Source organism: Falco punctatus, assembly GCF_963210335.1.
Source record: "Falco punctatus genome assembly, chromosome: 7".
Classification (NCBI taxonomy): Eukaryota; Metazoa; Chordata; class Aves; order Falconiformes; family Falconidae; genus Falco; species Falco punctatus.
The window spans coordinates 24,249,576-24,274,251 of NC_137587.1; the positions used below are offsets into that span (position 1 = coordinate 24,249,576).

The 24,676-nt window shown below is 36.5% G+C and overlaps 1 protein-coding gene across 4 annotated transcripts in view; it reads left to right on the forward strand.

The window, feature by feature from the left end:
- The window catches only part of PDHX (pyruvate dehydrogenase complex component X), a 50,661-nt gene extending 27,978 nt beyond the window's left edge, over positions 1-22,683 (forward strand). For all 4 annotated transcript variants that reach the window (XM_080394981.1, XM_080394984.1, XM_080394983.1 and 1 more), the window contains 6 exons: positions 3,528-3,711; positions 5,294-5,441; positions 11,517-11,575; positions 13,132-13,290; positions 16,847-16,911; positions 18,141-22,683. In XM_080394981.1, coding sequence (XP_080251107.1) covers positions 3,528-3,711; positions 5,294-5,441; positions 11,517-11,575; positions 13,132-13,290; positions 16,847-16,911; positions 18,141-18,405 — 880 coding nt within the window. In that variant the 3' untranslated portion in view covers positions 18,406-22,683. The remainder of the gene's footprint in view (positions 1-3,527; positions 3,712-5,293; positions 5,442-11,516; positions 11,576-13,131; positions 13,291-16,846; positions 16,912-18,140) is intronic.
- Positions 22,684-24,676: the final 1,993 nt, after the last annotated feature.

The window sequence follows — 24,676 nt, forward strand, 5'->3', positions numbered from 1 at the left end:
TTTACTGTAAAACTTTTAACAGCAATAGGAGCTTTTACTTAATAATTTTCTCTCTTAAAATCTACTGCCTTAGTAGGGCAATACTTCATTTCTCTTATGTGTCTGTGCAAGGCTGAATTACTGTTGTCTTCTTCCTACTTGCTTTTTTTTTATGGAGTGGCAGCTCTTTTTTTTTTTTTTTTTTAAAGCAATATTCTCTGCTTTCTTTAGATATATACTAGGAAATTGATGTGTCAGTACAAAGTAACTCACAACTTCTGTCAGAGATTGCACCATGCTAGTCAAACAGCTCAGACACTGTGTTTGGGAGAGCTATGTTAAAATTGTTGATTGTTTCAGACTACTTCTGCCCTTTCTTGTCCTATTTACTAGTGATCTAGGGATTTATAAATGTAATCATAAAAAGGGGGGCGGGGATAGTTACCAATAATAACTGTGTTTTTCTGAGGCCATGTTCCTCCTATCTGTACCTTCCTACCAGCTGTCACTAGGTTGGTGTGATTTGGGATCTCGGAGCTGCTCAGTCATTTGCATTTTCAGCTTATAAATAAGGCACAGCGCACACATGTAGTGCTGGTTTTCCAGAGAGTCGTTTCATGTGTATCTATTGAATGCAGACTTACAGTGGGATCTATGCTGTGTGCAAACATACAACAAATTGCTTCCAAAGCTGCCATTATGAAGGAATGAGTTCCTTCTGTAACGTTGATAGTGCATTAAGTCTGATACCTAGAAGTTTCTGATGTGAAACATTCTCTGCTCACCTTTTTCCTTCTTCTAGGAATCTTCTATGAATTGAGTAATGAGATGTTCAGGTGAAGGGGGATTGAGACAATTTAGTAACAATAACTGCCACCAGAGGAAGATAGTGTCCATCTGTGCACCTCCTTTTGCACCGTTGAATCTTTAGTGATTTTTAGGTGTGTGTATAACCTCTAACTTGCCCATTTCAAGCAAAGCTTATTTTGAGCACAGAATTACTTTCCCTATTCTTGAATTTTGGCTGACATGAAGTGGAAAGACTATATACACTTCTGTAGCAGTGGTAAAGTGAAGTGTAACAGAGTTGCCAGAATCTGCAGACTTCTAATAGTAACAGTTTGGTAAGGCATATTTTTGTGTGATAAATGTTTACGAAACTCAGGTATCTTTTCTGGGGAGAGGACTGCTCTCTTTCATGTTTGTTATCTCTCTTTCATCTTTTTCCTTTACTATCCTGTGTTGACAGAGGTTTGTAGAGTAGTTGCAAAGATGTTTCCAACCCTTTGTTTTCCAGTTCAAGTAAATATCTATTTGCCTGACTTGCACTGAAATCTGTTTAATTGGGTTTGCTGTGGTGCCTCCTCCAACTCTACCTGTATTTAGGCTTGTAATCTTGCACCCATGACAGTCGTGTCGTTGCTGTACCAATTTTTCTTACTCAGTTAAATCATGTGCAATTGGGGGGGGGGGGGAGGGAGGATTATATGTATGTGTAACAAATATATATATGCTATATGAATATATATGAAATACAATTTTTATATATATATTATATTTATATCTCATACTCACACATTAGTATCAGTTTTAAAAGCTACTAAGTGAATCTTCTACTCTAAAAATAAGCCTTTTTTTGGCAATACATTTTTTAGTTAACACACTAAAAGCCAGCAAAATTATTAAAGCATTTTGACTTGGCTATGATAGGTAAGACCATCTGATTTTTGGCATTTGCATAATACATAGAAGAAATTTTACAGCATTTCCTTAGCTTTAAAACATATAATAAGCTATAAAAGCTTTATTTTATGTATTACAGAATATAATGAGCAGATGGTCTGTCTTACAGCTGCCAAATTAAAACCCTTAAGTAATTTTTGGTAGCTTCTAATATGTTAACTAGGAAAGTTGCATTAGGTCATGCAATTACTTTTTTTTTTTTTTGCCTCAAATTGTAATGTTAGGACATAATTTTCATTCAATGAAATCTAGTTTTTCCCCTGATAATAGAAGTTACATTAAACACTAATATTTATTTTTTTTTAAAAAAACAGATTTTGGCTAACATGTTAATTTGGAAAAACAAGTAACAATTTTAATAACAGATTTACATCCTGAACTCATTCATTTTTCTAAACTTTAATGTAGTTTGGTAAAGTCTGTATTGAAGCTAAAAAAACATTGAAGCAAGTCAGCAGTCAGTAGAAGGCATTATATAGACCATACAGAGCTTTTCAGTTTTCAGTTCTTGGTTCTGGAGTACTACTTTGTTAGGAAGAACTAAGAACACATAATGTTCTGAGATTTTGTCCTTTCTACAAAAATACAGTAACACAAACTATTGACTCACTCAAGCAGTAATATAAAGAAATTAGATAGCTTTGTTCTTTAGTTTTTATGGCTTATGTTTTGAAACCATAGGATGGTTCTTAGTAGTGTGATTTTTGCATTTATTTTTAATTTCCTCTGTCAGTTTATGTAATAAAACTGTGTATGTAAGCTTTTATGTACATGCTGTGGTGATGTCTTCGCAAAGTAATAAGAGATTTATCTAGGGTGTATAATACAGACTTTTGTTGTCGCATCTGGAACATAAAGAGAGGGGATCTATGACCGATACAGGTCTTTTAACAAGTTGCTAGTATAGGTGCAGTTACAACTGCAAAAGAGAGATTTTACTATAGCTTATTTCCCTTGCATTTGGCAGTGGTAGTGTAAATGCAGTCTCTTTCTGTTTAGCCTCATAGGTGCTAATGTTTAGCATGTTGCTTTATAAATACAATGCATCTAGAGTGGATGTAGTATTACAGCTTCAAGATGAGAGTTTACTTAGCCTGTTGCGCTATGCCCACAAAAGGGAAGTTTTGTGGTGGGAGCTGTATCAGTATAAAGACCCTGGGAGAATGCTTACAGAGTAAATGAAGTTCAACCATACCTCAGACTGTTAGATGTTACTCAGTTTTTGGCTTTGGTTCTTTAGTGTGGTGCTATCTTTCAAGTGGCATATGAAGAAGTATGGACTTGTATACTATCTACAGATGTTTGTGCATATTTATGTCAAAAGGGTACAGAGAAATCAATGATAAATGTACCACTCAGTTTTCTGGGAGCACTAATTAATTACATTAAATTCAAATGATTACACATGTAACAGATGAAACAGCTTTTATCTGAGACTTTATAGCTGAAGTAAGTGTACTGTATCTTATTTAGAAGAATTGTTAGTGCAATTCACAAATTACCTTGTACACTCACAATTAGTGATGATGGATGTTATGCTTCTCTAACGCAAATATTTTCTGTTACTCCACATTCAAGCCCTTTCATTCACAGAAGTTAATGAGAATTTACCAAAAAAGGTATCATAAGAGACACACAATTTGTATCAGTTAATAATAATCATCTTCTTAATGTTTAGTTTGACGACAGAAATTTAAATGCACAAAAGCGTCTAATTGATTAAACTAAGTGATGGAATAGTAATACTTTGGAAATTTCTGAAATAGTTTCTTTGTCATCAGTATTTCACTGTGTTTAATCACCAGGGATGCTCTCAAACTTCTGCAAGAGAAGCAGAAGGGCAAACCCAGTGAATTGAAACCTGTGGTTTCTCCAGCTCCTCCACAGCCTACCACAGTGCCTTCTGCTTCGCAAACAACAGCTGTGACTTCTGCTTATCCAAGGCCAGCATTTCCTCCAATTTCCACACCAGGACAACCTGCTGCACTGGTAAGGCTTCTATTACATCCCCAATGTTGCTACAGCTAAATATTGCCATGGCTACTAAAGCAGCTATGTGAGATTTCCAGAACTGGAGAGATGAAGGGGAACTAAGGCCAGCCAGATGCCAAGCCCAGTCATGTGCAGTTTTTACTAAGTTTGAGTGATTTTAAAGCAGTGTAATTCAAACTGCAGAGCTCTTGAAATTATAGTGTGTGCACTACTTTGTGTAACTTGCATATTGAAGCCATGAAAGAATTTACATTGCAGGCCTTGGAAAGGGGAAAGTCAGAGAGGCAGCAGTTTTGTTTCAGTCCTCAAACAAGAAGATGCCAATATTTTAGATGGCAACAATACATCCTTTCCCTTAAACCCTGCAGGATCAATATATGTTTCCAAAGTTGGAGAAACTTGAATCCTGATGTATTTTTACTGTACTTCATTTGTTTGCTTTCCTGCAATATAAGTATATGTGAATGTCCATTGATGAGTTGTCCAGAAGCGAGGAAGGAAAGTGGTTGCTTTGAAGAGTAATTTTGCAAACTCTAGCACCCAAATACAATTTCAATGTTAATTTGAAATGACAGAAATACCAGAAATTATTTTGTAAAGAATAAAAGTTCATGCTGAAACGCATATTAGTAGAAATGGAAATGCTTTTGTGAAAAATATGAGGAAAAAACTTCTGGGTCTAGAACTAAATTTGAAGTGTCTGTACAGGCTAAAGTTTACAATGTAGCTACAATTCATAATATTCAGGAAATGCTGCTTTTTTTGCACTGTCCAAAGATCCAAAGAAACCACACAAAGGTCAAACTTAGGTATTTTTTTCATTACAGAAAAAAAATGTTTCTTCACTTGTACCAGAACATACTGCAATTTGTTGTGTCTTGAGTACTACTCAGTATGTAGCATACGTGCTATAGACTAGGTACAAAATAATATTTTACAGAATCACTTATTTTCTTGCTTTCTGTAGTCACTGATATTTCAAGAGATTCCTTGAAAGTTGACTTGCTTCTATGAAGAAGCTGGGAAAACTTCTGCATTGAAACATTAGTAAATATATCTGGAAGGAGAGAGAAGAACAAAAAAGATATTCGGTAAAGCTGGTCTTAAGGAACCATTCAGGGAGCTGAAGAAGTTTTGGGTTTTTTTTCCCTTCAGCTTACTGAGGAAATATCTATTATAATTTAAATGGAACAAAGTATATTCTGAGCAATGTGGCAGGTCTGGCAGGTGGAACAGTGTTTATATACCGTGGCTGAGAATTAATGCTTGAATATTTGGAAATACGTATGTATCTTTAAGCAATCTGCTAGAATAGTAGGATTAATTCTATACTGTAAAGTGAAACTATCTTTATTCTATAGAACCTGTGGTGTTGATCCAAGTGAAGTGGAATAGACTAGAACACTCATTGCTCTTAATCATATCAATTTCGGTAGTTGGAATATTGCTTTTTGAGATCTAGGAGGTGTTTGAAGTAAGCATAATGCATCAGTGCTGGAGTTTTGTTTTAGCAAAGGGGAAGGTTTTTTATATGTTAATATCTCTTGATATTAAATATGCAGCATATGATTTCTTTCAGGGCACGTTTACAGAAATCCCAGCTAGCAACATCCGAAGAGTTATCGCTAAGAGATTAACAGAGTCTAAAGCTACTATACCTCATGCATATGCTGCTGCAGACTGTGACATTGATGCTATTTTGAAGTTAAGAAAAGAACTGGCCAAAGGTTAGTGATTAAACTGATTTATTATACTATGTGGTTTTAATGCATAGTTTGTCCTGTTTCAATAATCTTGGCCAGGAGGCGTAGAATTTTGTTTAGGCAGAACACTATACACTCAAATAATCTTTTTCAGTATTCTGTACGTTGTATTCAAGCTGTCATTCCCTGTGATTATTAAATTGGACAGCTTACTAAGGTATAGGAAGATAGAGGTCTTATTTTGCCAATGCACACAACACTGTAGACAGCGGCAGTTTAACACAGGACTATGAATTGTCTGGTAGGTTTTTGTTTCCATCTATGCAGATGCAGCAATATTTAGCTTCTTGATGGTTAAAATCTCACATTATTCACATGAAAGATAATAGGTGAAGCTTCAAATTAAAAATCACGCTCTGTCCTAGGTACAATGTTAAAATTTAGTTTTGCTGGTCTCTTTGTTGAATTTACTGGAAAAGGAAAGCTAATGCAGCCTCTGAAATTCTGGTTGAGAATGGCTTTATCCATGGTGAGGAAAGCAAGCGAGTTTTTAGCATGTGCTAGCCAATGCAGGATAAATTCCTCTTAAAGGCAAAGTAGTGGTATTAATGTGAAGGAGACAGGGTTATCTCTTTCAGTGAAATTTAGATGTACATGCTTAAAATTATGTTAAGCCGTTGGAATAGAAATCTGTCTCACAGAAAACTGGATAATTGGATTAAAAGCTATAAATCTCAATATTTATATATCTATATCTGTGTAAATCCCAATTTTCGTAATGTCTCACTGTGTCTTATTTATACAGAGACATTTATGTATAAGATTAAGAAATTAATTTTTCTCTTTTTGTCTCAACTTGTATTCACTGAAGTGGCTTGTTTAGAAAAAGTTTTTGAAATTTAAGGTCATTATCAAAGATTGCTTTGTTTTGGTGAAAATGTTACTGTTATTACTAAAATCAGCAAAGTGTATTGTATGATAAGATCTTTAAATAGTTTAAAAATCAATTATGCAGACTAGAATCTTCTTTCCCAAATTTCTGTTCAACAAAGTACATATGACATGCATTTAAAAAAGTTAAGAGGATTTTTCAGTAGAACACACTTAAGACAGGTAATTAGTTTTCATACAAAATATCACAAAAGTGTTGTTTGCTTAGTGTCTTTTTTTAAGGACTTCTACTTAGTTGCCCTAAAAAACCTGAATGAAAATTTTTCTTAGTTTAACATCATAACCTTCTTAATTTAAATAATTTTTACTATATTTAGAAATACTTGATCAATATACTGTTTTTAATGTTGTCTACAGAAAGTGGTTCCAATTTCAGTTTGCTATATTATTAAACCAAAACCTGCGGAAACTCTTTAGGAAAGCATTGTTTTATGGTAGGTCAGTTCTTGCAATTGCCTGCTGTTACTAAAATTTTTCCTCCCATTTTTTTTTTTTTTATTTTTTTTTTATATATAGCTGGCTTAATATTCTGTATTCTGAGGAATATTCTGAGGCCATCAACACAGTGCAATCTATTTATAAATACCAGTATCAGAAATACGGAAACAAATGTTTTCATAAAACTGTGACATCTGTAAGTTAATTTGATCAAGCCAGATTTACAGCTTGTAACAGTAGGTTAGACTTGCATTAATCTAGGGTATCTTGCTCTTCAGTAACTCACCTTAAGTTAGAGGATTTTCTAAAAATTGTATCTTTTGACTCAAGAGATATTCAAGCCTGAGGAAAAACTTACTTTGTAATGTAATGTTTCTTTTTTCCATCACACTTAATAGGCTATTTTCCATTAAATACAGATCTTGAACAAGAATTTAAAGGACTGTAATGAAATAAGATCAGAGAGAATTGTTGAGCAGTTGCCCTGTAAATTTTTTTTTTTCTCAGTAGGGTCATATCTCTGTCAGCAATTGATAAGTTGTGGAAAAAAATAATGAATTCACTGTCCTTTTTCAGTTGCATCTTTCGTTTTCACTTAACTCCTAAGCTACTTGCAGAGGTTATAGATTGGAATTAAGATACTTTTCTTCACAGAAAACGCTGGATTTAACAGTTGAAAACCTGTGCTGCGTGTTTCTTCCTCTAGTATCTTCATGCTCTCTGATGCCAAGACTTTAGTCATTTTAAGCTGTCCCAATCCCTGTTACATTTTGACATCAGACCTGTAAAAAAGTTACACAAGCACAACTGAGGTTATGTTACAAAGTTAGCAGTAGCTGAGAGGAAGGGAGACAGGCCTGCATGGGGGCAATGCCTGCCTTTAATTTCCTGGTTGCCCATGGAGCTCTAACTGATTCTAATACATTGAGAACTATGGTTTGGCTACAGCTGTCCAGGAAGAGTAGCCTTCTCAGGAAATCTGTCTGGTTTTAAGGCAGAACTTGATAAATTAGTCAAGATCATGTAGTATGATTGACCACAATACCTGCAAGTGATTCTTTAGTTTTTCTATAAGCTTTTATGAAATGTGGAATATTCTTCACAAAGAATAATATTAATTTCTAGTGCCTGAAGTTAGCAGTATTGTTTATTAAATTGACTATCTTATCTCTGCCTAAAATGACGTGTCTGTTGTGTTTTATCTGCTGGAAATCAGTTGAGATCAGTTGATGTCTGCTTCATCAGTTGCAGCCAAAGCAGGCATAGCATTTTAAATTAATTCTTATTCTTTTAGAGGAGAGAACCCTTGTCAGATCAAATTGGGAAACTACTGATTACTTTTGATAGGTTTAGCTAATTATGCTAGTGGAAGAATAATTTAGTTGCTTAAAAAACTTGACTTTTCAATACCTACAAAGGTTGAATACTATTGCAGGCACACAGATTAATCTCTTCCACTTCATAAATTTACTTTTCATTCATCATTCATTCCATTTTATGAAATCACATTTTCCACACTGATCAGGCTGCATAAGCAAGTAGTGAAGTTCTGTTTGCTGAAGGAGGCATGCATACATACACCTCATAGCCTGGTACTAAGTCTGTAACTTGGGTAAAAACATCTTAAGGCCCATTATTTTATAGTGAGGAGAAACAGTATTATTTTTTTTGTCCTACTGTACTTTTTTTTTTCCCCAAAGACCAAACTTTTTTTATTAAAGACTAGGATGAGAATAATGTTGAAACACACAGATGTTTTAGTGGTGTTAAGCAATGTTTACACTAAGTCAAAGACTTTTCATCTTCTCACACCACCCCACCAGTGAGTAGACTGGGGGGATACAGGGAGTTGGGAGGAGACACAGCCAGGACAGCAGACCCAAACTGGCCAAAGGGATATTCTGTACCATGTGACATCATGCTCAGTATATAAACTAGAAGGAAAATTGCTGGGGGCCACTGGTTGGGAAATGGCTGGGCATTGGTTGATGGATGGTGAGCACTTGCATTGTACATCAATTGTTTTGTATATTCTAATTCTTTTATCATTACTACTACCATTATTATTATTATTTTCTCTTTTGTTTCTGTCCTGTTAAGCTGTCTTTGTCTCAACCCACAAACTTTCTCTCCCCCATCCCACTGGGGCAGGGGGGTGAGCGAGTGGCTGTATGGTGTTCAGCTGTCTGCCAGGTTAAACCATGACAGTCGGTTGTTGTGTGGATGTGTACAAAAGGGTTTTCAAGGTTAACCTAATGAAGTTAGCCTTGAAAGCTTCTGTATACAGAGGCACCAGCTACGTTTTAGACACAGTGTTCATGTGGTGATATGCCTGTCTGACAAAGAGGTTGATACTCTTTTTCCTTGAACCATGTTTCTGTTGATGTAACGAAAGATCTGCTTGCAACCTGGTATTTCTAGCAATTTAGACTGCCATGTTTTTCTTGGGTGTATCCCAGTATAGAGGTCTTATGTCTTGTGCCATAATGCCACATCAAAAGTCCTCCAGGGGTGTTAGGTTACTTCATAGTCATTTCAACAGGGTAAAGTTGTTCCTGAGGCTTTACCCTGTGAGTGAATTTTCTCTCTGCTTAGTGTCACAGAGCTGTACATGTAAGAACTAGAATGCTGACATTGGAGGGCTACTGTTATGTGCTGGTGACTAACTCGTGCTTGTTTATCCATTTGTGAGGTCTTAAATTAAATTAGACTGGTCTATTCAGATTTCCTAGATGATGAGACAGGAGCTGCTTCTCCTTTCTTTAGAGTTTTCAATGACTATTTGTAATGCAAGAGTACCCAGGTCATTGTTCTACCTGATGTTTATTTTGATTTTAATGTCTTATTCACAAATTAATGTCAAAGACAATTAATTATGTTAACTTTTTTTCTTTAAACAGCAGCAAGTCATAAGAAATTAAATAAAAAATTCTTAGGAATGTTCACTTTAAATTTTTCACATCTATTCTGCTGTTATGGATTCTTAATGAATATTTTTTTTAAATATGTAGGGGTGGGAAACACCCATATGTCTTTGCATAAAATGGAATTGCAGAGATGGTCCTGGTAGATTATTATTTTTTTTTTTTCTGATGGAAATGATGGTATTTTCTACTACATGATGAGATGTAATGTGGAAGTTTTATGGAGCATTCCCTAATGTAAGCTTCTTTGTTATGGGTGTAGAATATAGCAGTTTTCCCTACTGTAATCCTCAATGATTGGAGGTAAAGTATTCAGGCATAATTCATCTTAACTGTACTATCTTTTCAATATATTACTGCCCCTCTAGTGGACAGTGACATTTTTGCCAAGGGTTAGGAATGTAATATATAAATCAAAATACAGAACACTGAAATACATTTGATGACCAAGATACAGGTTTGTGTGATGTGAAATTCTGTCAATGCAACATAGTACTTGCAAATTCTGCTCTGTTACAATAGAATTCTGGCTCTCTTATGCATAGATTGCTAATCATGACAAATGTTGCAGGTGAGTTATGCGGCAAGTGTATACTTGGTTCATTCCTCCAAATTTATGATCACTTAAGAAGATTTCACTTAATATAATTATCTATAAATAATTTTCCCTTTACAAAAGCATTTCCAAAGCTATGTGTTACATGCTGTAAACCAGACTCAAAAATGAAATAACTTCGCTTCTTGATCTGTTCAGCTGACAGCAGTGGTGATGGTAGCAGAATGATGTAGCTTTTTTATTGTGAGAATTATGTGTTTAGCATTTTGTAAATTGTTTGCATCTTCAGGATAATCTTGTAGCAACTGTGACATATTTTGCATTGTATCTATACTCTTTGCTTCTGCTGCCAGTCCTGATTTTAGTTAGTACTTTCAGTCTCCTAAAACTTGGAAAAAAATAATGCAGGGCAAATATAGCCATTGTTACCACCCCTCCTTTCTCCTGAGCTTTTGGGAAGGGACACAACTGTATTAAGTGTTTTGCAGTATTTCTTGGGCTCACATTTAAAAAATCCAGTCCTCTGGATTTATCTGGATACCTCCAGATAAAAGGTTATTTTATCTGCTTTTGGCTAACACTGCCTTTTTTTGTCTGCAGCTTTGTTTTTAATTTAACAATGTTGTCACACATATTATTTTGCAGCTGGCTTTTGAATATATTGTTAGCCCATTTTAAGGATTGACAGATGCCTTTTAACTTGCTAATTCTTAAATTATAAGGCCCCAAAGGTCACTGGAGAATAACATACTTCTGATTTATAGATGAATAAAAGCTGATCTCTGCAATTATTCCAGTTAATGCATTACACTACATAAAGAATAGTAGTCTCCGGTATTGTCTCTAAATTTAAATCTTGCAATAGATTTATACATAGACAGTAAATACATAAAGTGTGAAGTACATATAGGCTGTTACTTACAGGGATGAATAGTTATACTCAAATTTGCCGTTTTTTTGGCCTTCTAGTAACAGCTAGCAAGAATGTCTCTGCTCAGCAGACTTTTCCTTGATGATACTTATTTTGTCCCAAGGGGGAGAAGAGTTTTCTTTCTTTTATGATTATAGTTTGAAGATGAGTTACTTTCTGACAAAAGACAAAATTTGACAATTTTCAAAGAAGCAAATCTGCTGAATCACTGTAATCTTACCACACAAATACTGATGAACAAATCATACAAGCAATGATAGTTATCCTTTTTTTTTTTTTTTTTTTTTTCCTGTCTGCAGATGACATTAAAGTATCTGTAAATGATTTTATTATCAAGGCAACTGCAGTTACTCTGAAGGTAAGTGAATAACTGACTTTAAAAAACCAAGTTTTTTTAAAAACAAGTCCAGTTATGGATTCTGCTTTTCAGCTTGGTCTCGCTGTTTGATAGCCAGAGGTTTGTGAACGTGCTGGTGGGTTCACCAGATGTTAGCCTCTTGGAACAATTTTGGCTTTCTGGAACAAGGACAGGGGAGGAAGGAATGAGAGCTTCCAGGCTGATATCCCCAAGTAGCTGGGTTTAGTAACAACAGCTGCTATAGCAACCGTTCTTTAAAAATAAATCGTCTTTCATTGCTGAAGTGATGGGAGAAATAATACTGTTTGGTCTACATCAAAATTAAGACTATTCTAATCATATTGAATTTGATAGGAAAAACTCCTTGGCCCTACCATCTTGTTTGGATACCTTATATAGTCATACTTGCACAATACCCACTTGAAAGCTTCTTACAACTGTGTATGCAGTGGGACTTTCCTGATGTTTATTTAATTGGCAAAGAGGATTACTGCCATCCATTTTTTTTCCTTTTTTTTTTTTAATATGAGTGAATACTGTTACACTGCTTTTTGTAGGAGTGGAGTTAGTTTAGATAGAGATAATGTGTCCCTCCCATACTTTTTTCTGGAATATCTTCTCCACTATGAAGTCAAGTTTCTAATTTCATTAAGGTTGCTAAAAACTAGTCTTGGATTTATTGCAAGTAGTAGTTCATAGTGTCTATGTTACCTAGACTTCACCTGTATGTTGGGGTATTCTTTTCTTCTAAGCTTTTTCAGCTTTATAGGGTAAACTCAAAAACCTTATGGAAATTATCAGTAAACATTATCTCAATTTTAATTGAGTCCACACACACAAAAAGATTTATCAGATGTGGTTTAGGAGAACCTAATCTGAGTAACAGTGAGTGTAGCTGCAGCATATTCTATTAGTAGCTTCCTTTGTTGAAAGTCATGCTTGAGACATGAGTGGGGTATAGTAGGATGTCCATTTCCATGCTTTTAAAGTCAATATCCTGAGATTCAGTTGAGGGGGGAAACAACACTGCTTTGTAGTTTTGCATGCTGGGTATCTGTGAGGTGGCATCAGTGACTCCTGAAGGATTTTGTAGGCTTTTGTTAATTTTTTTTTTCAGCAGCACCAAAAAAAGCTTCTGGCTGCCCTGCCATTTTCAGTTCCTGGTTCATGCTTTTTGACAAAGTAGAGTTTAAATAAAATAAATGCAAGCTAATTGTGTACGTCTGTTCTCAGACCCTCACAGTGACTTTTGGTTTTTTTGGTTTGCTTCTGGCTGTCCTGAAGATATATGTAATCTCTTCTTTTGCCTTCATTTAGAGACAGCAGTTTGCGATGCACTAATTAATTTGGTGAATGCCTGTATGTAGCTGTGTCTTAAAGGTTTTTCCTTTTTGGGGGGGGTAATTGATTGCACCATTGTTCTTTTAACAGCGCGCTCTCTCTGTCGCCTCTCTGTCCTCCACCCCCTCTCTCGCCCCCCCACTCTTTCTTCTTCTCCGCTGCGCCCTGCACGCCACCCCCCCCCCCCCCCTTCTCTCCCTCTGTCTCTCTTCTAGCAAATGCCAGATGTGAACGTAACCTGGGATGGAGAATCCTGCAGGCAGCTGCAGTCCATTGACATTTCTATTGCTGTGGCAACAGACCGAGGTCTCATTACACCAATCATAAAAGATGTTGCCGCCAAGGGAATAAAGGAAATTGCTGCCTCTGCAAAGGTAGGTTTTAAATGTGTGGTGGGCTGAAGAATATCATATAGTAGCTATATAGTTTGTTGTAGCAGAAAATGTGGCATGACCTGGATGGACATCAGTAATAACAAAGGCAGTTTCAAAATGGATCTAAAGCAGTTTCAGCATTCTTTAGACTTAAAAATTATTATAATTTTTGCAACTCTGTTAGCTTTTAATTAACAGTACTTAAACCATCATGTTATTTAGTTTAATGCTGGTTAGACTGTTTGAAAAGTAAACCTTTACACAAATCTGAAATTTAATACAATTGTGTTTCTTTAATCCTCATAAGAAAGCTAAATAATGTTAATGTCTTTAGTATTTCCAGTCTTTGGGTTTGAGATTTTGTTTGGGAGGTTTTTCGCCCCCTTTCCCAGAGATTCACTTATAGCTGCTTGTGTTAGTCTGTGTGCAGTTATGTTATTTCTGCCTGCATATTTTAGTATGCAGTTCAGTTGAGAATGTCACTGAAAGGTAATATTAAACTTCTCTGACTGATGAACAGTGTTTTGCAAAGACTAGGTGCCAGTTGGAGTGACTTGAATCTGTGGCAGTTGTTGCCAGCCACAGAAGTAGTATTTTGTGGCAGGTGAAAATACAATGAATAATGAAATGCCCCAATACAAGGCTTTTTTTTTTTTTTTTTTTTCATTTGAGTGCTAATCAAAGGCCTGTAGTATCTGAGGAATGGAACTGGCTGCTAGGGCATAAGACATCCCAAAACTAGACACAAGCTGCACTTTGTAAATTTTTGTATAAGTAGTCTGCATTGGTAGAGGGGAACCAACAAAGTTGTAGCAGAAGATGTTAAGTGTCATGCCACAAAACATTTGTAATTGGATATTTTAAAGATTTTTCCAGTTCATATAGCTTACTTCGTGTTGGATGTGTTGTGAAAACAAATCCTTTTGCTAATGTAATAGCCAGTCAAGGAGGAAGGTCAGCTGAGATTTTTACATTATTCTGTGATTAATGGTAGATTGACAAGAACAACAGCGTTATGAGAAGGGAAGTGTAAGTTGTGTTTTCATTATTATCCCCAATACCTGTGATACTGTGATGCAGTATTACAAACCTGTCTTACCATAAATTACCGAGTCCTGCAGTTCCCATGATGGGAATGTATACTTGCATTATGTTTAATAGGGCCATGATAAAGTAAACATCCCACGTTTATTTCAAATGGAATGGTTGTAACATAGGTCACACAGTATAAAAGTCATTGGGTCACATAGATTGCAGGTGTCCACACCAATATAATTTTGCTTTTCAACTTCACTGAATTATTGAAATAAATATGTACCTGACATGCATATGTAGGAAGCACAAATTGAAACTGCAGCTGCTTCTCTACCGATCTCCCTGTAGTTTGGCAAGCACTTTTTTGTGTAGATTGCTTATATGTCCCCTTCTGCTGTATGTTAGTTTTACTTCTTTCCAGGTTACATGCATCCTAGCACCATATTTTCATTATTCAAGTAACGCAATTGCACATATGCATAATGCTTATATTGACCCTAGTGTGTGAACGCTGTTTCCTTGGCTATTGTCTTCTGGTTCACTAATTATTCAGAGATGAATAAAAGCTTAAAATAAAATTCATTGTATCCTTTTAACTTTTAAATTCATAATGAGGGTGTCAAAGTTTTACAAAACTTGATGTCAGCTTGAATTATTTAGTGGGTGATTCATTACTATGAGATTCTCTTAAACATCTTAGTGTTTATTTTTAAGCTGAAGTTACTGCCATTGTTAAACTACTGTGGCCTTTCAGAACCCTTGCCTGAAAGATGTTTAGAAATGTATACAGGGGAAGACAGTTGTTTACCATGACCAACAGAGTTATATTACAACATGAAAGGGGATTAGTCCATGTCATGACTGTAACTACTAACCAACTCATTATCTGTGCGGAAGTTGATGACTTTACCTCCACCCTCATGCAAACAAAAAGAAATAATTCTATCATAGTTTCCGTTTTTTGACTCTGGCCCTTAAAGGCAGGGGTGAGGTTTCATAGGAGTTACCTCTTGGTAGATTGAATTGAGTGCTTTGACAGGATATCTATAGAATGCATGTGAAAAAAAATCCCTGGAAAGCAGAACAGGCAATTGCTGGAAAACAGTCTAGAAATTAAAAAAAGAGGAGGAAATAAAAAAGATTAACAAGGTCAATTCCTAGCAAGAACATGGAAAAAATCCTAGGAAAGTGGTAGAATTCCTAAAAAGAGAATGGAAAATTCCTAGAAAACATGGGATTCATGGAATAATCTTCTCCAAGAAAGTTTCACAAATGTGATACAACACCTTTTTGACATTGTGATAAAGTAGACTTTTTTGGTTTTTATTCGCTTCCACTGGAATTTCCCTAACATAACTAAATATTGGAAACTATCATTAGTTTTATTAATTTTACCAGAAGGAAAATGTAAACAAACTGTCTTCCCAGAGGTAGATCTGAGTCAGTTTCCCTGACTGTGCTTTTAGAAACAGTTCTTTCTGTCTGAAAATGTCCACAAATGCTGCAATTGTCACAACATGACAACTTCCATGTGTTTTTCCACCTGTGAGATAAATATGATACAAGCCAAAACCGCTATTCTGTGTGAATAGGATAGTTCATCTGTCCTACGTATATTCCCACTTCAGTCTCGGCTGTCAGTTGAAGAGCTCTTGATTTTGAAAAGGTTGCTACTAGTGGAGAAGTCATGTGGCACATTTCCAGTCACCACCTTTTCTGCTGGGTACTCACAGGGTGTTAGGAACCGGTTGGTAGCTGAATTAACTGGCTCTTGACCCACCAATGAGTGCCATTCCTCTTGAGGGCCACACAGTCCTTTCTTCCTTATGTGAGAACTACACTAAGAATTATCCATCGTGATTCCCACTGCTTCTTTCTAAGGAGACCTCTGTGCTAGAAACATCCTAGGTTGGGATAAGGTTCTTTTTCTCTGTGATCTTATCTCAGAACATAGTATGAACTTCTTGGGCTCTGTTTTGAACAAAACATTCCTGGACAGTTTCTTCTATTATGTTTAGAAGTAGAAAACTCTCACAAATGAGATGGAGGTCACAGGAAAGGTAGTCTTTAAGGTAATTGAATGCTTAGCTGGAAGAAATAAGTTCTCTCAATCTGCTAGAAAGTTCTGAAGTGATACATGGCGGTTTCTTTAAACAAATACGTTAAGAAGAATACTATGAATTTGTCTCATCAGTATTTTGCTAGGTATTTTTATCATCTATTCTCCCTAGTGGTTTTAGTGGTTCCATTGTGAAAACCGGAGCAAGGTTTGTAAGGTGAGAACAGCTTTTACTGAACAGCCAGTATCGTTGGGAAAATGAAGCTTTGTGTTCTAGTCTCTTTGGCAAATCATTGCAGCTACAACAAAAATGTTGTTGAGGTGCTTCCCTAAATCCAAAAGCAGATGCCTCTTTAATGGCTGTATGGTACTTATAATGCCTTACTGAAGTAAAAAGGGTTAATCCATTACAACACATTAATTGCTTTCCCCTCTCTTTTTTTTATCTTTCATTTTCCTTAGGCTCTAGCAAAGAAAGCAAGAGATGGAAAACTATTACCAGAAGAGTACCAGGGAGGATCTTTTAGGTAAAACTCTCTAGCAGCACTTAATACGTGCATTGTGGGTTCAGAACTGTTTTATCCTCAGCTATTCCACTGTGTGTTAATGCATTGCCTTTTAAAATCTTGCTCCATTTAGGATGAAACACTGTGTGATAATTCTGAGGGCCAAACCTAGGCTCTGTGTTCTGTATCAGGGGAAAACAATTATCTTGGTGCAGGTTTATTTCATCTCATCCTGGTGTGAAATTCTTATTTTTCATACTGAGACTGACCTGACTTTCATTTTTTGCACCTAATTTTTCGCAGTTACAGAAGAATGTTCATTTGTTGGTTTTTTGTTGGGTTTGCTTTGTTTTGTTTTTTGAATTGAGTTCTGTAGTTAGGAAAATCCGTTGTTAATATTTTTAAAAAGAACTACTTTAAAATAAATTGTTTGGCAGAGGTATCTAAAATGTCTCTATAGGGACAAAAAAAGGTACAGCAAAGTTGTGTTGACTCATACTTTTTAACTGAAACATTAAAAACTGAGTAGATAATTTTTAAATAGTAGGATATATTTAGTAAATATTTTTTTCTATGAAATGTGCTCTGAAAAAAGAGCCTAGTGAGCTCAGTGATGGGAAATAAATGGCACGTGTAGAACACTAGCATAAATGTAGTGACGCAGTTGCACAACTAATTTCTCAACTGAGTTTTTACACTCCCCAACTTTCTAAACCTTCGAATGTACTGTATTGTATGACACAGTATCATCAAGAGTCCAAGCCTTTCCTAATATACCACTTCCTGGCTGGTGACAGACAAAAACATTCAAGGGAGAAAGGCACGATGAGGCTGTCCTGTGGCTGAGTGATATGTAGATGCCCAAATTGTATGACATGGTTATCAGCAGCCATTTTAACTTAAATGTTGTGAAATTCAGTCTAAAAGACATTTGGCTTGGTGCAGGGACAGCCAAAGTTTGTTGGAAGGTATTGCTTTCCTTTTCTACTTTCTGCCTTTAGTGCATGCAATGCAAGGATATACTGCTGTACAGAAATGGGACTTTTAAAAATGTGCATTAGTTATAATTGCAAAAATCCCAAACCTTGAGTCTTTAAGTGTGTCTAACTGCAATCCAGTTCAGATATATTTTAAAGTTAATGGGTTTGGCCTTGGGAGAGAATGACATCATGTTAGTCATCAAGTATAGATTATTTCTTCTAGGGGATATATGATTTCTGACATTACTAGTAATTTTCTCTTTCATTTAGTATCTCCAATCTGGGCATGTTTGGCATCAATGATTTTACTGCAGTCATAAACCCTCCACAGGCCTGCATCCTAGCTGTGGGCCGAGCAAGACCAGAGCTCAAGATTGTGGAAGATGAAGAAGGGAATGAGAAACTTAAGCAGCATCAACTCATGACAGTGACTCTTTCAAGTGATGGTCGGGTGGTGGATGATGAACTGGCTTCGAAGTTTCTGGAGACCTTGAAAGCCAACATAGAAAATCCAATCCGTCTTGCCTTGTGTTAAACTCAGTGGATTGCTTCTTCTTTTGACAACATAGATAACTGTTACATACTTGAGGTTGTTCTTCTGTATAGAGGAGTAAATAGTTACTGTAGGATGGATAGTTAATTTATTGAATTAATGTGAAAACCTCTTACTTTTCATGCTCATAGTCTTTTGCAATGACCAGGTTTTAATACTGCAAAGCTAAAAGACTTCAGAGTTAACATACTACATTTCTTTAAACACTGAGTACTAATGGCAAATAACATTTGTGTAGAAAAGTCAGTCTGCTCTGTAAAGGAAAACTCAAGAAAACCTGATGAAGTTTAAAAAGGAATCATATAATAGTTTGGGTTGAAAGGGACCTTTAAGGGTCATCTAGTCCAACTGCCTCTGCAGTGAGCAGGGCCATCTTCAATGAGATCAGGTTGCTCAGAGCCCTGTCCAGCCTGACCTTGAATGTTTCCAGGGATGGGGCATCTACCACCTCTCTGGACAACCTGTTCCAGTGTTTCACCACCCTCATCATAAAAAAAAAATTCTTCCTTTTATCTAGTTTAAATCTACCCTCTTTTAATTTACAACCCTTCCCCTTGTCCTGTCACTACGGGCCTTGCTAAAACATGTGTCTCCATCCTTCTCATAATCCCCCTTTAAGTCCTGAAAGGCCTCCCTGAGGTCTCCCTCCTTTTCTCCAGGCTGAACGACTCCAACCCCCTCTGGCCTGTCCCTCATAGCAGAGGTGCTCCAGTCCCTGGATCGTTTTTGTGGCCCTCTTCCGGACCCGCTCCAACTAGTTCATCTTTTTCCTGTCCTGAGGACTCCAGAGCTGGACACAGTACTCCAGGTGTGGTCTTTCCAGTGCTGAAATGGAATGCTTTATTTAAGGGCTTTGTTATATGTATATATCTATATATCTAGCGTTTATAGTGAGGAAAGCAAGACTCATAATTGAGTAAAGTGCTGCTATGGCTCCTGGTCACTACTGAGGTAACCAAGTAGCTAAATTATATTTCTGCAGTAGAAAGTTTGTTAATTTTCAGGAGGCTTTTTCTGGCATGTTGTTCCATCCAAGTTAGATTGAAGTAGTGTTTATAAGATTTTGACAGATATTTCAATGGCTTCCTACATAAAAGCAAAGACATTACAAACCAAAACCATTTTGGTTCAATTTTTTTATGTCACAGATTTAACTGTTCTTTATGTTCTCCTTTACTATAAGCTGCATCGAAGAAAATAAGTTGAATGTGGAGATGAATGCAAAAAAAGAAATAACAGGAAATTCTGAGAAAGACTGAAGTAGATGATAGATAAAAAATAATTTCTCAAAATACTAAGTAATCTGGTGAAATCCACAGCTTCATTCACATAATTAGAACTCATTCAAACACATTTAAACTGTAGATGCATCTGCTTTTTTCAGTATTTAAAGTTAACCGCATAATTAATGCCTTGCAGAGGGATAGAGAGGAGAATAAATTTGTCTGAATAAATGCATTCTCCATAAAGAATGGAATCTAAGTGTCATTGATTTTTGGGTTTTGATGGAACCAACATCTAGTGAAAACATTTTGCGTAATAAAATTAATAATAGGTTTTCTTTGACTTAATTTGTAGACAATTATATTTTTCTAAATTTAGAAGTTGCCCCAACTCAGATATCTTCTTCAGTACCACAAAATGTAAAAAAATACTTTTTTCAGGTGCTCTGTGATACACTGTGGTTAACTTAAAACATAAGTTAATTTTGTCAGCAGTGTTGTGATGAAAAACTGTGATCTCTAAATCTAATAGAGGTTCCAGTATGAAAGGTCATATTTTGCACACTGGATATTGCTGTTTAATGCTGTTCTTTGCATGGATAGGAGAAGGATGTAAGCAGAAAGTGTTTAATCATCAGTGTGTATTGAATTGTAACTCAGAGGCTTAAGTGCAATGGCCTGAAGTTTAAATTAACAGATTGGGCTTTTTTCTTGTATATAATTATGGAACCATGTATTGTATGTGTTTGTAATGAAATAACTGCATTTACAGGACCTGGTGAGAATATAAATTACCAGTAGAATTTTAGGAATTTGGCTTAATCTGTTTTGTGAAAGTATTTTTTTTAAAGATTTGGAGGACATGTTTGTTGAGCTGCTGCCATAATTATAAAGCTAATTACAAGACAAAATCTTTTGTTAATACTGAGTTGAGAGGTTTTTCTAAATGAGTTTGCTTCTTCAGCTTGTTCTTATATTATAAATTTCATAAACTTTTAATCTAACAGTAGGGAGAGATTCTGATTGCTAAATATAGTTTACTGTGCAGTAATGGACATATCCATTCTGTATTTCCAGGAGTTTCTCACTGATAAATTATATTCAAGATTGGTGCTGAAGATTAGTTTGCAATCTTAAATGGTTAACCATGTATTTTTCTGAAGTTTTGTCAATCCCGTATTACTTAAAAGGGAAAAACCCCACCGATGTACATTATTAAGGACAATATATAAAAGAAATTGTCATTGTTTGCATAGCTAAACCTGGTCTACCCAAGAGAATTTGCAGACTAATTTAAAATCAGATATACTGTTCTTCATTTTTGTACTTGGTGCTCTAGTGTTGTTGTGTGCTCCCCAGCATTTATATATTCTACTCTTCAGCTGGCCACAGTTAAAGGTAGTGTGACTGATGTGTACAACTATAGTTTTGCATGCATGTGTGTTCATGTAGTGCAAGTCAGTATGTTTTTTTGGTTTTGGGAGCCACTGGAAGGCACTGTTGTATGTAAGTATACAATGTTTAGCCTGGCTCATTTGTGTGGGTACTAATCCATTATACTTTCCCTGTTTGACGTGGACAGGTGAAGACAATGCAACTTTTTCTCCAGGTTAAATACACCTTTTGAACTAGGCAAAACTCAGTAAGGTCAATACAAGCTTTAATTCCAATTTGTTTATACCTGCCTGCTTGTCATCATTGTCATTTCACATAAAGATGGATGTATGTGATTTGTTAGTCCTCAGCCTGTGAAAGAAATCTCTGGAGTTCAGACATGTGATAGCAGTCAGATCTCCTTAATTCAGAGTAATTGTACCATTTAGCAACACCTACCACTTCAGCAGAACTGAGACAACAAATAGTTGCCCATGTGGATTAAAATAAAACATTTAATATCTCCTTGAAGAATTCAGGGATTTGGGGATAGGGGCAATAGATAAAATGGCCCAGAAAATGAACCATTGAAATGGTTATGCTTACATTTGAAGCAAATTTTCCTTGAAGCAAAAATTTCACGTATGAAAAATACAAATTTTCATTTTTTTTTCTTTAAAATGTTTTCTGACAACATCTTTTTTTACGTACCTAAGCAAGAAATACCATGAAGACATCTACTTTCTTAAAGAATTAAAAAACAAAACCAAAAAACTGTAAGGAGTGTGCTAACATCTGATGGAAATGTCTGCCTTTAGGGTATGCTTGGGGAAAATTACTTTCTTTGTATCATTTTCCTTTGCAAGAGGCATAGATAGAAAAAAAAAAAAAAAGGTAGCTATTTTGGACTTTGTGATTGCTGGCAAGTATTGATCTGTGTCACAGTTTAATCCTTAATTATTCTGTCAGAATATTTGACTTCTTTGGATCTTTTTTTCTGCAGTATATTTCTTACGAAATAAAGTTTCTGTAATTAATCTTCCTACACATAATCTCTGAAAGAACTTCACTCCTGCAAAGTGTATGCGTAGTGTTATTTTCATCTATTCCTTTTGTCCACATGTTCATCTCCATCTATACAAAATAACAGTAGACACTCTTATTTCAACTAATTAGTCCCATTGGATAAAAAATTATTTTGAAGTTGAGTAGGAAGCCATAGATATGACAAATAATCCAAGAAACAAAGTCTGAATACATGCTTTTATGTGCTGTTGTACAGAAAGTTGATAGTGATCGCATTAAAGTATATGCAATTGCAGAGTGAATTAAAGGGGAACCAATTCAGAATTGTGTCATACTTGATGTGTTTTTCATATGCAATAATTTGTGCCATAAGGTGAAGGAAAATAAAGAAAAAGGTGCCATTAGGATTGATTGTGTATTAGTCTTATGGTGGTAACCTGTAGGTTTGAAACTGATAATTTTTTTATTTTTTACTTTCTTGCCTTTTCTTGTATGACTTCTCATTTTTCCAATGAGTTTTAGTCCTGGATTACGTTAGACTATAACAAATATTCTTTCCTCCCTAAAATCCACTGAAAATGTTGTGCATTGTTATAATTTGTTTGAAAGCAATGCAAATAAAGCACATAGCAAGTAATGGTTGTGCAATGGCCAGTGCCAACTGGTCAAATGGGTTGGTATCTTTCTGTCAGAGGTACTCATTGCAAGCCCCTTTGAGTTTATCCTGGCAGCTTCAGATATGGGTTAATTGGAATATGGTTAATCTACTTGTATGTTAACCAAAACCAGGCAAGACCAGGAGCAGCCACTGGGAAATGTAATTCTATGATTTGTGCAGTAGACTTTTATGGAGAAGGATTTTGCTGTCCTGGGTGGACATCCAGTATCTTTCACAACCACTGCTTCAAGGGTATGAAAAGCTGTAGCACAGAATTAAAAATTTTGCATAGGAAAAGGCGCAGCTGAGATGTTGCAAACACAACAGCATACTCATTTAAAAGCTTTGGTGACTGATGAGCTGAAAAGTATTCCAATGTCTTTTGACAGAAGGAAATAATGTTACAAGGAGTCCTCTTGCCAAGCAGACAGTTTTCCATAGTTACATGACAATAAAATATGTATAGGTTACTGAACTGGTAGCTCATACTATTATTTCTTTTTTTAATTCAACTGATTTTGTCTTTGGTGTTTGACTAGGTCTCTTAGGTCTCCTTTTTTGGAGATGCCCCCTCCTTCCTAAAGTGATGAAAGTATTGTCCTAAGAATTCACGAGAATTTGCATCGTTTACTTTCTTATCAAGGAGTGTAAGTAATGTCTGTGTGTTCAAAATCCTCTCTGATCTGTTTCCAGGCCCCATGCAGTCCGTACAGCTGTGTAAGCTCGAAAAGAATGCAGGAGATGGGTTCTCATGAGAAACAGGCTGTCTTCTGGTGTTCAATCGAATCACCCCTTTCTGTACCCACAAACTGTTTGTTGTGGTAGTTTGTTGTGTTTGGTTGGCTGGTGTCACTGCCACAATTACGGGTTTTTCAATGATGAGGTGGCCTACATGGCACCAGGCTTGCTGGCATCAGATGGGATTCACCTTTCTCGAAGAGGGTCTTTGCTCACAAGCTAGCGGGGCTCTGACAGCTTTAAACGAGGCTTGAAGGAGGAGGGGAGTAATACGGGGCTTGCCCGTGAGGAGCTGTGGGATGCCATGCCAAGGTTAGAGGGTCAGGTGCCAGCCAGGGCCCTCGACCTGTTCCTCTGAGAAGCTGGACCTTCTGGGGAGCTGTCTGCACTGAACGCCCTGCTGGCATGTCCAACGATGGATCCAGGACTGGTGACCTCCCTGTCTCTCCCCCTGCTTCTAGCTTGCTCTCACCCTCCTCTTTTTCTCTTAAAGCTCTTGAATAATGCAAGGTCTACCTCGGCTCCTCACACAGCTGCACAGCTTGGTTGGATATAACTGTGAGAGGGGATATAACTGTGAGAGGGCCAATGTTCACAGAATGTTTTTTCCGTTAAAGCTGATGGTTTTGTGTGGATCTGGGGTGATATCTCACCTTGGTGCACACTGAGGGGATTTGTGACTCAGTCACGCCTCTGGTCTCATAGGTGGGACATGGCAGGGGGCCGGGGGCCTCTGCTATGAGGGACAGGCCAGGGGGGGGTGGAGTTGTTCAGCCTGGAGAAAAGGAGGGAGACCTCAGGGAGGCCTTTCAGGACTTAAAGGGGGATTATGAGAAGGATGGAGACAAATGTTTTAGCAAGGCCTGTGGTAGGACAAGGGGAAGGGTTGTAAACTGAAAGAGGGTAGATTTAAACTAGATAAAAGGAAGAATTTTATTTTTTTTTTATGATGAGGGTGGTGAAACACTGGAACAGGTTGTCCAGAGAGGTGGTAGATGCCCCATCCCTGGAAACATTCAAGGTCAGGCTGGACAGGGCTCTGAGCAACCTGATCTCATTGAAGATGGCCCTGCTCACTGCAGAGGCAGTTGGACTAGATGACCCTTAAAGGTCCCTTTCAACCCAAACTGTTCTATGATTCTATGAAAACTACTACTCTTGAGCTATGCGTTCAGTTTGAGCTTATGCTATTTATTGTTTGTACTGCTTCAAGTACCAGTAAATAATTTATTAT